Source organism: Talpa europaea (genome assembly GCF_964194135.1).
Source record: "Talpa europaea genome assembly, chromosome: 12".
Classification (NCBI taxonomy): domain Eukaryota; kingdom Metazoa; phylum Chordata; class Mammalia; order Eulipotyphla; family Talpidae; genus Talpa; species Talpa europaea.
The window spans coordinates 46,915,204-46,928,931 of NC_140079.1; the positions used below are offsets into that span (position 1 = coordinate 46,915,204).

The following is a 13,728-nucleotide window of genomic DNA, read 5'->3' on the forward strand; positions in this document are numbered from 1 at the left end:
CCAGAAGCCCTGCACCTAAGCTACACATTCTTCCAGTGCAAGTTCTAAAGCCGCTGCCTAGTCCTCCACCCTGGAGTGAGCTCTTCCAGTAGAAGTTCTATACCCCAAACCATTCTGGTCTCTGTCTTTCTTCTGGGATATGGCATCTTCCTTTTGGAAGCACCAAATCCAGCATCTTCCTGGGAAGGTGGTGGGTGAGGGAAAGTGTGCCCTGTTCCCAGGGGCCCCTCCCAGGGCTATGGAGACAGATGAGAGTTGGGATCTCAGCTCTGGCTATGTCACCTCACTGACCCCTGACTCTCTCCAACACCACAGATCCTGTTGCCACAGGCCAGACTGCCTCTGGTATGTTCACCTTCACAAGCCACATAGCACCAGGTTAGAGACCCTGAATCTATCTCCAGTGCCTGGTCACCTCCCATCAGACACCCAGGTTCATCAGTTCCATGATGCCAAACATACCTAAACATGCAAAGTCATGCCACATGACATAACACCACTCCAGGATAGTTTATGACATGGCCTGCCACAACTGTAGCATGTCCTGACATGGCCAGGTGCAGGACCTACAGAAAGGTCTCCCCTGACTGGGAAGGCAGAGGGGGTGATCTGGGCCTCCCCAGGGCCCTTGCAATGGCTTCTAAGCCTGCCAACTCCTCTGCCTGTTGGGCCTCCATTAGTGCCAACTGCTGCTCCAGCTTCTTCCGTTGTTCCTCCTGCTTCCGATGTGCTCCGCGGAAAGCCAGGACCAAGGAGCTGGAGGAGGTAGGGGGCTTAGCCAGTAAAACATTTCCCCATCCCACCCCCAGGAGCTATGTACTCCTGGCCCCAGACAGGAGCTGTGTGAGACTGGGTCTTCCTGGGGTCCCACCACCAGGGCCTGGGGATCAGAGAAGGTGAGGTTGGGGAGGTCGGGGGAAGGGGATAAATTAAACTATCACCTGTCTTACAGGGGGGAAACTGAAGCCCAGAGAAAGCCAGGTTGTTTCTGTAGTCACCAGCAGAGGTACAAGGGAGGGGGACCCACCTGTGAGCCTTGCATAAATCACTGTTCAACTCAGCACTCTGAGCATGTCTGGTTCGTCCCTTCTGAGCCACCTTTTCCAGCTCTTCCCGAAGAGACTGCAGTTGCTCCCGCAGACTCAGAGCCCTAATGCAGGGATAGGGGTAGAGGGGCTCAGAGCCACAACCAATCTGTCTTCCCTCTTCCCACCCACCTACCCAAGGTGTTCCTGTGTAAACACATGTGCACTCAGGTGTATACCCGGTCCTCCCATGCAGAATAGGACCCCACAGACTCGCATGTGCCCACCACCGCAAGCCATCCAGCCCCCACCCGAGATCTAAGCACACACCGGGTGAGCGATGCCGACAGTTCCTGGGCTAGCTCCTCTGGTTCCTTCACTTTGCTTGCCTGGCCTCCATCAATGCCCCTGCTCCCACTGGGGACAGCAAGAGGACCCTGTGGGAAGCATAAGGGAGGAAAGTGTCCCTGACCCAGGCTGAGTATATGCTTAGCCAACCACACTGGATGCTGAAATTGCCTCTATTAGTGTGGGGAGATACCCCAATAAGATAAAATTACTCCCTAATGAGGAAGTAAATAACAGGATTACATCTGAAGTCTGTCCTGGAAGAGAGAATGTCTGAGTCAGACCTGGAAGAAGTCGAGGACTTCATTAGACAGAGGGACATGACCCATGTTGCCTGCAGCGGCACTGCACGTATAATGGGAGGAGAGAGAATTCAAAGGGCTCCAAAAGCCACTGAAGGCTTTAATCTGTCTAACTAGACAGGAAGGGACAAAAGCAAGGCCCAGGGAGGACCCAAATTTATGAAGAGATGAAGTATAGGATGAGGCTGTTGGCATGTGGAAGGGAGAGAGTATGAACACGCCCTGGGGTGGGAAGGAGGAGATCCAGGTTTGAGTGGAAGACACCAAACCCTCTGGGGCTTATTGGGCTCAATATCCCCAAAGAAAGAACCCTCAGGGGCCTCCCCGGTGGCACAGCGGTTGGGTGCTGAGTTGCGGAGCTGCCCGCGGCCTCTGCAGTGCCGGTTCGATCCCCGGCTGCTCCCCGGCCATCAGAGGAGGATCCCACGTGGTGCGCAGGCCTCTCCTGCTGCCCGCTGCTCCCCTCAGCAGTGTACTTCGGTCCTTCTGCCTGCTCTGCTCCCCGCTCTGGCTCTGGTGGATTCTCTCACCCTCCCGTGCTTCTGACTACCCAGTGCTTTTATGTATGTATCAATCAATCAATCAATCAATAAATCTTTAAAAAAGAAAGAAAGAACCCCCAAAGTACAAATGTGAGCTTTGAAATGCAGTTTGAGTATCCAACTCCTTATTTTATGTAGAAAAGGAACCCAAAGCTCAGAGGGGCCAACTGACCAGGGCCATAGAGTCAACAGTGCCCTGCCATCCCTGCCTGTTCCTAGCAGCGCTGCTCACCTGAGACCACTCCTCCTCATCTCTGCTGCTCCCTCCTCCACTGCTGTCTCCACCACTGCTGTTGGCCCCACCAGTCTGGAGTTGTGCCAGCTCCCAGCGCAGCTGCTCCAGCAGAAGCATGTGGGCTGGCCCCTGGGCTCTGAGGGCAGCCTCCCGCAGCTCCAGGCCCCGCTTCTCACGCCGCACAAGCTGTAGCTGCAGCATCAAGTCTGCCAGGGTCTCCTGAGGGACCAAAGAGAAGACAGAGAGTCTGTTTCTCTAGGACCAGCTACTGGGGAAAGTGAGGTCTCAGGAGGCACCCACTGATGGCTGGTTAAGCATGAACTCAGACCCTCACCATGACCTTGCATCATAGGAAATATCATTCTCATGTAAAAACTATAGCTGTGCACAAGAGGTTAAGTCTCAGCACTATCAATCTATTGGCAGTCACTGAGGCATGAGTTCGATCCCCAGGCTGGGAGCTGACCCACATGGCCCAGCAGACCTCTCGTGTCTCACCCACTACTCCCCTCAGCAGTGTATTTCTGTCAATCTGCCTGTTCTGCTCCCCACTCTGTCTCTGGTGAATCCTCTTTAGCCCTTGCACCTCTGGCCTACACCCCAGCTCTTGTGTGCATAAATAAATAAATCTTAAAAAAAAATAACTATAGCTGTACAAATGGCAGTTCAGAGAAAGAATTATCTTAGAAAAAGTCAAGTAGCAGCTCTATGGAAGTGTCTGGAGTTTCTCCAAACCCAGAACCTCAGGTCTTTCTTGCAGGCTAAACCCGCCTCCCCCCCCCCCCCAGAACATGTCCTGGTGGTGGTGTTGGTGGTAAGCAGAGAGCATAGCTCCCTTTTAGAGCAGGTTTTGGGCTCTCATCTTTTTTTCTATAGGAAGGGAATTGTGGAAAGCCAGATTCAGAGCCCGAGGAGAAACTGAATTTCTGAGAAAAACTCCTGTTCACCCTTCAAAACTCTAACTCCAATTCCTCTTCCTCTAGGAAGCCTGCCCTCAACCTAGCAAAGCATTCCTTTGCTGCTTGGTCCCTCAATCACATCCCTCTCAGTTTCAGCAGTGGTTTTGTCCCACCAAGAAAGACTAACACATAGCCACTGCTCATGTATACCCGTGTGGCTGCCAGGTCTTGCTGGATCTGCATCTTCTCCAGCTGGGGCAGAGATGGGCCAGGCTGGGACCCCAGAATGGCTTGCACCATGGCTTCTGCACGGGGTATGGTGGACATGGGTGCCAGGGTGGGGCCTGGCTCTGGGGGAATCTTCACCAGAGCTCGGCGCTCCTGGAGACGCTGGACATAGCCTCGGAGCTGGGAAACCACCTCCTGTGGTGTGGGCCTATCCACACTGCTACCCTCTGTGCTACAAGAAACAAGAGGGGTCTATGTCAATACTGGTGAGCATGGTTGTGATGACTTCATGCCTATTCTAGTGGGCTCCATTATCTTCAATCTTACCATGATGGATCACATGGTATCTCTGTTGGGCACTGTCATACCAAAGTAGTGGGTTCCATAATGTAAACCCCAGTGGGCACATCATCCATCAGGGTAACATTTTGAATGCCAGTGCACCAACAGGCACCATTCCTCATGTCAACATGGTAGACATCACACCAAACCAATAAGCACCATCACTCATTACAATGTGGTTGATGCCCTCAAGTCAACCCAACAGGCACATTTGCTCAATTTGTGAACCCTGTTTGGCAGCATCATGCCAGCCAGAGTAGGCACCAACATCAGGTCAAACCATGAAGCACCATCACAGTCAGTTCTAATCAAAGGGCTGCCATCATCCGCCTTCATGAAAAAGCTTGTGGTCCAATACCCATCCCAATGGCTGTCAATCACCAAGCCAATGTTGTTAAGCAGCAACCAGGCCACTCTAGTCAGGCTTCCTGCCCCCCATGGTGAGTAATGCCACCCCCCCCCCAACACACTAGCTCTGACAGCCTCTTTCTTCAATCAGGACCCTCCTCACTGACCCACCAGTATCCCAGACTTCCAGGGATACCTGGGCTGTGGATCCAGTAGTGTTTGTCCATCCAGGGAATCCTTCTCTTGTGCCAGCAGCCTTTGAGCTTCCGTCTCAGCTGCCTCCATATCTCCCACGGGAACTTCTGCTCCTGAGTCCACCTCTTGGAGAGTGAGCAGGGCTCCATATGCCTCTTCACAGTTCTCGCTGTGGGACAGATTCTTGCTCACCTGTCTTGCTGTATAGGTGACATCCCCACCCTGGACCCCTCACTCCTCTCTCCACTCCTACCCTCATGAGCATGCACACTGCTTCAGCACCCTTGGCCTAAAATTGCCTTCATTTCTTCTTTTTTTTTTAGCATTTATTTATTCATGTATACAAGAACCCGGGTACAGGCCAGATGCGCGGGAGGGTGAGAGGATTCACCAGAGGCAGAGTGGGTAACAGAACAGGAGGACTGACTGAAATACACTGCTGAGGGGAGCAGCAGGCGAGGCAGAAGAGGTCTGCTGCACCATGTGGATAGCTCCCTGGCCGGCTGGGATTGAACCCACACTGCAGAGGCTGCGGACAGCTTCACAGCACTGCGCTCAACCTCCTGCACCACCGGGGAGGCCCATAAATTGCCTTAATTTCTATGATTGGGGGAAGCGAGCACCCTGCCTTTTTCTGTGGATCTGAGTAACATTCCCTGCCCAACCCGACATCATCAACAGGCAGACACACAGACCTGTACTGCAAGGCCAGCTGCAGTGCAGTAGCCTCTGCCTCCCGCTGGTCCAGCTGCATGCTGAGGCCCTCACACCGGCCCTTGTATCCCTGGAGCACAGCTGACAGCAGACGGTTGAAGCATTTGAGTTTCTCAATGCTCCTGCCTCCGAAGGTGGGCAAAAGGGAAAGTGAGTCCCTAACCGGGCAGTCAGTACCTGATTTTCACCCTCTTCTCTATTTCTGCTCCAGCTCCAGACTCCTGACCTCCCAGCTGGGGAGGTGCTGGTGTACTTATGAGCTTAGCATTTGTGGCTCTTACCCCCGGAGCTGCTCCATCTGGGCTTCCATGATGTGCACCTCAGGGGCAAGAGACTGGGAGGGAAGAGGACCAGCCATCTGAGTGCTGGAGTCACTGCGGAGACGCCGGAGCAGGGGGTGAGCGAGGGAGAAGGGGTCCTAGTAGGAAGAAAGGACTGGATTCACCCAGGTTGTCAGAGGCCAGCATGGTTTAGATTTAGGCCTTTTCCATCCCCAGAAGCTATTGGGTCCCCTTGCCAGGATTTTTTTTTTAAGATTTATTTATTTATGTACACAAAGCTGGGGTGTAGGCCAGAGATGTGGGAGGGTGGTGAGAGGATTCACCAGAGACAGAGCGGGGAGAAGAACAGGCAGATTGAGTGAAATACACTGCTGAGGGGAGAAGTGGGCGAGACAGGAGAGCTCTACTGTGCCATGTGGGTCACCTCCCTGCCCAGGGATCGAGCTCGTGTTGCAGTGGCTGGTGATAGCTTGATAGCTCTTTCTTTAACCCCTGCACCACTAGGGAGGCCTCCAACCCCTTGCCAGGATTTGAATCTCATCCCAAACCTTAAGGCTCTCAAGATCATGGCTTTTAGGGCCTCCCTGGTGGTGCAAGGGGTTAAGATGCAACCTATGAAGCTATCCGCAGCCTCTGCAGCACAAGTTCGATCCCCGGCCCACCAGGGAGCAACCCACATGGTGCAGCAGACCTCTCCTGTCTCGCCCACTGCTCCCCTCAGCAGTGTATTTCAGTAGATCCGCCTGTTCTGTTCCCCACTCTGTCGCTGGTGAATCCTCTCACCTCTGGCCTGTACCCCAGCTCTTGTATGCATAAATAAATAAATCTTTAAAAAAAAAATCATGGCTTTTAGTCTCCCACACTCACCTGAGTCCCCCAGGGTTCTCCGTCTGCCCCAGAGCTGCTAGAACCACTGCCTGAGCCACCTGCTTGGCCTTGGGAGGGAGGTGGGAAGGGCTCCAGCTTCAGCAAAGAATCTTGTAGCTCCTGGACCTGGGGAAAGACTGGGGAATATAAGACCTGGGAGCTCCAACCACCTGCCAGCCCTTCCTAAGACCTGTTCCAGAAGCAGTGGCAAGAGTCCCACCTGGAAGGCAGGAGCCTCACCTACTCATGCCAACTCCCTCACCATGTTGGGCAAGGCATTCAGTCACTTGACTATTGATGGGAATGTAAGGTAGTAGAGCTACTGTGAAAAACAGTGCGGAGTTTCAGCTATTCCAGTTCTAGATATTTTATCCGAAAGAAGTGAAAGCACTAACTCGAAAAGATATCTGTATCCCCAAGTTCATTGCAGCATCTTCACAATAGCCAAGAATGGAAGCATTGTGCCCATTGATGGGTCAATGGATAAAGATAATGTAGTATAGGGCCTCCCCAGTGGCGCAGCGGTTGAGCGCTGGGTTGCGAAGCTGCCCGCAGCCCCTGCAGCGCCAGTTCGATCCCCGGCTGCTCCCCGGCCACCAGAGGAGGGTCCCACATGGCGCGCAGACCTCTCCTGCCGCCCGCCGCTCCCCTCAGCAGTGTACTTCGGTCCTTCTGCCTGCTCTGCTCCCCGCTCTTGTGAATTCTCTCACACTCCCACGCTTCTGACTGTACCCCGTGCATGTACAAATAAACAAAACAAACAAATAAACAAATAAATAAAAACATGCCTCTAAAAAAAAAAAAGATAATGTAGTATAGAGTAACACACTGCATAACGTTTCAATCGACAAAGAAGGGCATATAGACTGTACCACACATCTTATATGTTGGCAGAACTGGGCCTCCCTGGTGGCACAGGGGTTAAAGACATCGCTATCAAGCTATCGCCAGCCACTGCAGCATGAATTCAATCCCCGACCAGGAAGAAACCCCCATGGCTCAGCAGACCTCTCCCGCCTTGCCTGCTGCTCCCCTCAGCAATGTATTTCACTCAATCTGCATTTTCTGTTCCCCTCTCTGTCTCTAGTGAATCCTCTCACACCTTGCACCTCTGGCCTACACTCCATTTCTTGTATGCATAAATAAACAAAAAAAATCTTAAAAATATAAAACTAAATGGGCCTCCCAGCTGGCGCAGGGGGGTTAGCACAGTGCTGTGAGGCTGTCCGCATCCTCTGCAGCACAAGTTTGATCCCCGGCCCGCCAGGGAGCTACCCACTTGGTGCAGCAGACCTCTCCTGCTCCCCTCAGCAGTGTATTTCAGTCAGTCTGCCTGTTTTGCTCCCCACACTGTCTCTGGTGAATCCTGTCACCCCCCCCCTCACACACACCTCTGGCCTGTACCCCAGCTCTTGTATGAATAAATACATCTTTTTTTTTAAAAAAAAAAGATGTATTTATTTATTTATTATTGTATTCCCATCTCTCTCTTTAAAAAAAAAGATTTATTTATTTATGCATACAAGAACTGGAGTACAGGCCAGAGGTGTGGAGGGTGAGAGGATTCACCAGAGACAGAGTGGGGAGCAGAACAGGCAGATCTCTTGAAACACACTGCTGAGGGAGCAGCGGGGTGAGACAGGAGAAGTCTGCTGCACCATGTGGGTTTCTCCCTGGCTGGGGATAAAACTCGTGCTGCAGTGGCTGCAGACAGCTTCATAGGTTCTGTCTTAACCCCTTGTGCCACCAGAGAAGCCCCATAAATAAATAAATCTTAAAAAATAAATAAATAAAAATAAATGAACAACAACAAAAAGATCTACCAGATATTGAGAACTGATTGGTGATTGCAAGAGGGGCCACCATGGGAGGGAATGGAAGAAAAAAAAAAGACTTCTTTTTCCTAACAGGGGACATGGGCCCCATCCCTTGCGCTGGGCTCCCAGTCTTGCCATTTGGTCCTGAAATCTCATTCATCCTCATTGTTTTAGATTCCATGTAGATGCTGAGCATGTCCAAATGTGTCCCTCCCATCCTGAGGACTTCCCCAGCTCTGAATTCGGACAGAGAATGGTCCCTATATGGGTGTCAGGGCCCAACAGCTTCTGGTCATTCCCCCCACCCCCTGCCACAACAGCCTTCCCATCTTTCTCCTTCAGTCTTTTTTTTTTTTTCTTTAAATATTTATTTATTTATGCATACAAGAACTGGGGTACAGGCCATAGGTGCGGCGGGCTGAGAGAATTCACCAGAGACAGAGGGGCAACAGAACAGGCGGATCTGAAATACACTGCTGAGGGGAGTAGCAGGCAAGAGAGAGGTCCTGCTGCGCCGTGTGGGTAGTTCCCTGACCGGCCCCGGATTGAACTCCTGCTGCATTCGCTGCGGATCGCTTCACAGTGCTTCGCTTAACCCCTTGCGCCACCAGGGAGGTCCCTCTTTCAGTGTTTTTGCCTCCAAATTAAGACCAGAGCCACGTCTTGGACCTCGCTTCCCCACAGGCTATTCCTTACAGGACCGCCAGAGGGCGTCAGTGAATGCTGTGTCAGGTCCCCACCAATCCCCTGATCAGAATCCTCAAAGGCTCCCACCTCACTCAGAGCAAAAGTTCAAATCCTCCCACAAGACCCTGCCGGGCTCCCCACCCGTCAGCTTCCTGCCCTGTTCTACTCCCTGCCCTGTTCTCCTCCCATTCACCACCACACAGGCCTCCACGCTGTTCCTTGGAAATGCAGATCACATTCCCACCTCAGGGTCTTTGCAGTGACTGTTTCGTCTGCCCAAAATGTTCTTCCCTAGAACCTTGCACCACTACTTCCTCTGTGATTTTTATACAAGTGTCACCTCTTAGGTGGACCTCTCTGGTCACCTTAAATATGAGTGCAAGGGACCCCTGTCTGGAACTCAACTGTCAGTGCTCCATACATGTTTTTTTGAAGAACAGTTGAACGTTGCCTGTACTGGCCTGCCTCCTCCCTCAGACAAGGGGCCCTGGGAAGCAGCCTTCCCCACTCACCTCTCTCTGCAGCTCTTCCTTCTCGGTCTGGGTAGCCTGCAGGGAGACCTGCGTTCTGGCAAGCTCACTCTCACGGCTGCTGAGGGCCAGGCGCAACCAGGCATTTCTCTCTGCTAGGCGGGCCGCCTCCCGCTGGTAACCCCCTGCCCTCTCCTGCTCCATGCACAGCCTTGGTCCTCCCTCATCTCTGCCCTCCACCTCCATGGGCCCAGGGCAGCTCTGGTTCTGGAGGCGCCAGGCTGCAGCAGTGGCCTCCAGGGAGCTCAGAGCTCGATGCAAAGTCTGAAACACGTCCCCAGGCTCCAGGGGGACAGTCTCCTTGTTCTGGTGGGCTGCCTCTGGGGCCTGGTGGGCTCCTTCTGTGGCCTCATGGGGCCCTTTGGGGGCAGAGGCAAGGTCCTTCTTAGCATCCCCGCCTGCTTCTTCGTTAGTCCTATGAAGTGATGAGAGATGGAAAGTTTTAGAAATGGAGTTAGCTGGGGTGGCTGGCACACAGGGACCAAGGCTGCATCATGCAGGCCTATGAAATTCAGGCAGAGGAGGACAACAGGGAGCCATGGTGTGGGTGTGTAAACAGGGAAAGGACAGGCAGATCCATGGGGGAGGAGGGGAAATGTGCCAGAGCTGGAGTGGGGGGCAGAGACTTAGAGTGCCTTACCTGCTGCCCAGGCTCTGCCCTCCAGCCTTTGCCTCAGGGGCTGGCAGGTCCAGCTTGCAGCCCTCCTGTAATGGTGCAGGGCCCAGCTCAGAGCTGCCGCTGGCTGCCTCTGCCTCCTCTGAACTCTCCTCCACAGGGTCCAGCTCAGCCTGCAAATGAACCCCAGGGCCCAGCTCTAAGCCAGGCAGGGCTGGACCCTGGGGTCTCACAGAGCTGGGTGTGCAGAGAGAGGTGACACTTACAGGCAGGGCGTGCCTCCCTCGCCGGCTTCGGGGCCGTGTTGCCCGGGTGCTCATTGCTGTCCAGAAATCAATGTCCTTAGACTCCTCCTCCTTCCTCACCTGTTAAAACCTGATCTGGCCTTTGTTGTTTGGAGCAAATGGTAGCCTTTATTTCCTCTTCTGTGAAATGGGCATTTCTCCCTCCAGAAGGGTCTTGAATGGGAAAATGCTGATTTGGCACATTTGAATGCCACCCTAGACAGGCAGCTCACTACCTCTCAGGGTTTCCCTGTCCTTTCCCTCTTCCTCTGCCTCCTTTATGGTTCATACCTCTGCTCCCTTGCCTCCCCTATCTGGACATGGACTTCAAGAGTCCCTTCTCCACCCCCAGGGACCTTCTGAACTAGAGTTCCCAATCCTGAGGGCTGGATCCCCTCAGTTCACTCTCTTTCTCTATCTTTCTGGGGGTACCTTGGTCAGAGGCCTGATTCTCTGAACTCTCTTAGGATCACTCTGGCTACTGCTTGTTCAGGCCTGGGCTGGCCAAGACTGGGCTGGGAGGGGCCAGGAAACAGGAAGCCCCCTCCCCTCATCACATGACTTGTTATTGTGCAGTTTCCTCTTCAAGGACAGTGGCTTCCTATGGTCCCAATGGGGAATATGTGTCCAGCTCTTGAGATGCCAATCCCTCCTCATCACAGTTTCCCAGCCCATGGCTCCTCCACCTCTGACCCTTATACTTTATTTTTTTATATTTTTTAATAATTTATTTTTTTAAAGATTTATTTATTTATGCATACAAGAACTGGAGTGTAGGCCAGAGGTGTGGGAGTGAGAGGATGCACTAGAGACAGAGTGGGGAGCAGAATAGGCAGATCTACTGAAATACACTGCTGGGGGGAGGATCAGGTGAGACAGGAGAGGTCTGCTGCACATGTCGGTTAGCTCCCTGGCTGGCAAGGGGATGAATTCATGCTGTAGTGGCTGGCAGTAGCTTGATAGCACTGTGTCTTTAACCCCTGCACCACCAGGGAGGCCCTAACCCTTGGACTTCATTGCCAGAATGTTCCACTGGGCTGAGGCTTGTCACCTGGTCCTTTGTGAACTTATTCACTTGTCCCTTTAGTGTCAGTCACAGTGCTCATCCAATTAAGACAGATCTGGAATGGGTAATCTTGAGCAAGTGATACCTCTGCCCCCCCCCAGTCTTAGTTTCCTGAGGTGGATGTAATTATAGCATTTTTCTATAGTCTCACGGGAATTTCAACAAGCAATTTGCACATGGCCAGGCACCATCAGGCAACTGAATTATAACGCCTCCTCTTGCTCCTTATGCCTTTTCTGGCTGTCCTATTTCTGCTTCCTATGCCAGCTGCTGTTTACCCTGCATAAATGCTAGATTCCTCAGAGCCTAGATGGTCTCTTCATCCTGCCTATTTTTCCGACATCCACCTCTAATGGACCTCTCCTCTCTCTCCATAGTCATGCCCAAAACTCCCCTCTTTCACCTGGGTCAGCCCAGTCCCCTCGTTAGCTCCCCAAAGTTCCTCCCTTCTCTACTCAGGCATCAGACAGAGATCTCACTATTCACCTTTCTTATTCATATATCCTCCATCGCTCCCTATTGCCCTTGGGAGACATTAGGAGCTCTTCAATATGGAGTTCAAGGTTCTTAAAAATCATGCCTAGTACCTGCACCCATGTATACACCATGCTTTAGCTAGGATGAGCCGCCTCTTAGGACAGCTGAGGGTTCTCTTACAACTTGGGGCCCTTGGCCAGGTTGTTATCTCTGCTTGAAACACCTTTCCCTCCCTTCTGCAATTGGTTTAAACTATGTAGAGACTGGAGCAGCAGGAATATTCTTGGTCCCACTGACAGATCCTAGAAGGCTGAATCTTCCTTCTCTGTGTAAAAAAGGTGATAGGGAGAGCAGCTGCAATTCTCTGACTTGAGGGTACCCAGAGGGATTGATCCACACTCTCAGCTCCATTCATATCAACCTGTTAAATGTACCACTTCTCCGAGGCTATTCCAAACTTTCAGACCTTTACTTCCAGCCTAGAATGCTTCCCCTTTTGCTTTTCTCACAAGTTCTCCATCCTCCAAGGTTCAAATTACACAGCCCCTCTTGCCTATCATTGAATCAGAGTTCTGCTGCTGCAGGCAGGCTTAACTATTTTACAAGTAAAGAAACAAAGGTTCAGATTGATTTTTATTTTTAAAGATTGATTTTATTTATGCATCCAAGAACTGGGGTATTGGCCAGTGGTGTTTGGGGAGTGGGGGTGTGAGAAGATTCACCAGAGACTGAGTGGGGAGCAAAACAGGCGGATTCACTGAAATTCACTGCTGAGGGGAGCAGCTGGAGAGGCAGGACTGTACCATGTGGGTTAGCTCCTTGGCGGAGGATTGAACTCCAGGGAGCCCCCTCAGATTGATTTTTAAATGGTAATGGTGGTGCAAAGGGTTAAAGTCTCAGGGCTGTGAAGCTATGGCCAGCCACTGTGACATGAGTTTGAACCCCCGCCAGGGAGCTGACCCACATGGTGCAGCCCTGTCTTGCCCGCTGCTCCTCTCAGCAGTGTATTTCAGTAGATTCTCCTGTTCTGCTCCCCACTGTGTCTCTGATGAATCCTCTCACCCTCACCCTCCCAATTCTGGTTTACACCCCAGTTCTTGTATGCATAAATAAATTAAAAATAAATCTTTTTTACATTTTCTTTTATTTTTAAAAAAGATTTATTTATTTATTTATACAAGAACCAGGGTACAGAACAGATGCACGGGAGGGTGAGAGGATTCACCAGAGACAGAAGGGGGACTAGAACAGGCAGACTGATGAAACACACTGCTGAGGGGAGCAGCGGGCGAGACAGGCGAGGTCTGCCCGCGCCATGTGGGACCCTCACGGGCTGGCCGGGATAGCACCGGCACTGTAGAGGCTGCTGACAGCTTCACAGGGTGGTGCTCAACCACCTGCGCCACCAGGGGAGACCCCAAAATAAATCTTTTTTAAAAATGGTAATTGGGGGCCTCCCTGATGGCGCAGGCACTATGTATGAAGCTATCTGCAGCCACTGCAGCACAAGTTCGATCTCCTGCCAGGGAGGTGACCCACATGGTGCAGCAGACCTCTCCAGTCTTGCCCGCTGCTCCCCTCAGCAGTGTATTTCAGTAGATCTGCCTGTTCAGCTCCCCACTCTGTCTCTGGTGAACCCTCTCACGTCTCTGGCCAGCACCACAGCTTTTGCATGCATGCATAAATAAATATTTTTTAAAAATTAAAAAATGGTAATTGGGCTAAGAGGACAAGTGTCTATAAAGAAGAAAGGGTATAGTATTTTTTGATTTTTGCAAATATATGTAAAGTAAGGAGTATAAATAAATAACCGGGAGTGACCCTTGGACTTGGGTCAGGTCTACAAAACCCCGCCCCCCAACTCCACTAATCTCACCAATCACCAATCAAAAACGCCTCCTCCCCCGGGCCCAACTCGGTCCCAC

The 13,728-nt window shown here is 51.9% G+C and overlaps 1 protein-coding gene across 1 annotated transcript; it reads right to left on the reverse strand.

Moving 5' to 3' along the window:
- Window positions 1–566: 566 nt before the first annotated feature.
- USHBP1 (USH1 protein network component harmonin binding protein 1) lies at window positions 567–10,296 on the reverse strand (the record flags this gene model as incomplete). The annotated part of the gene is made up of 12 exons (XM_084249459.1): window positions 567–756; window positions 1,028–1,150; window positions 1,356–1,462; window positions 2,450–2,671; window positions 3,562–3,811; window positions 4,466–4,633; window positions 5,160–5,300; window positions 5,460–5,596; window positions 6,327–6,452; window positions 9,343–9,775; window positions 10,001–10,149; window positions 10,243–10,296. 12 exons carry the CDS (start codon window positions 10,294–10,296, stop codon window positions 567–569), a joined length of 2,100 nt encoding a protein of 699 aa, XP_084105585.1.
- Between the last annotated feature and the right edge of the window lie 3,432 nt (window positions 10,297–13,728).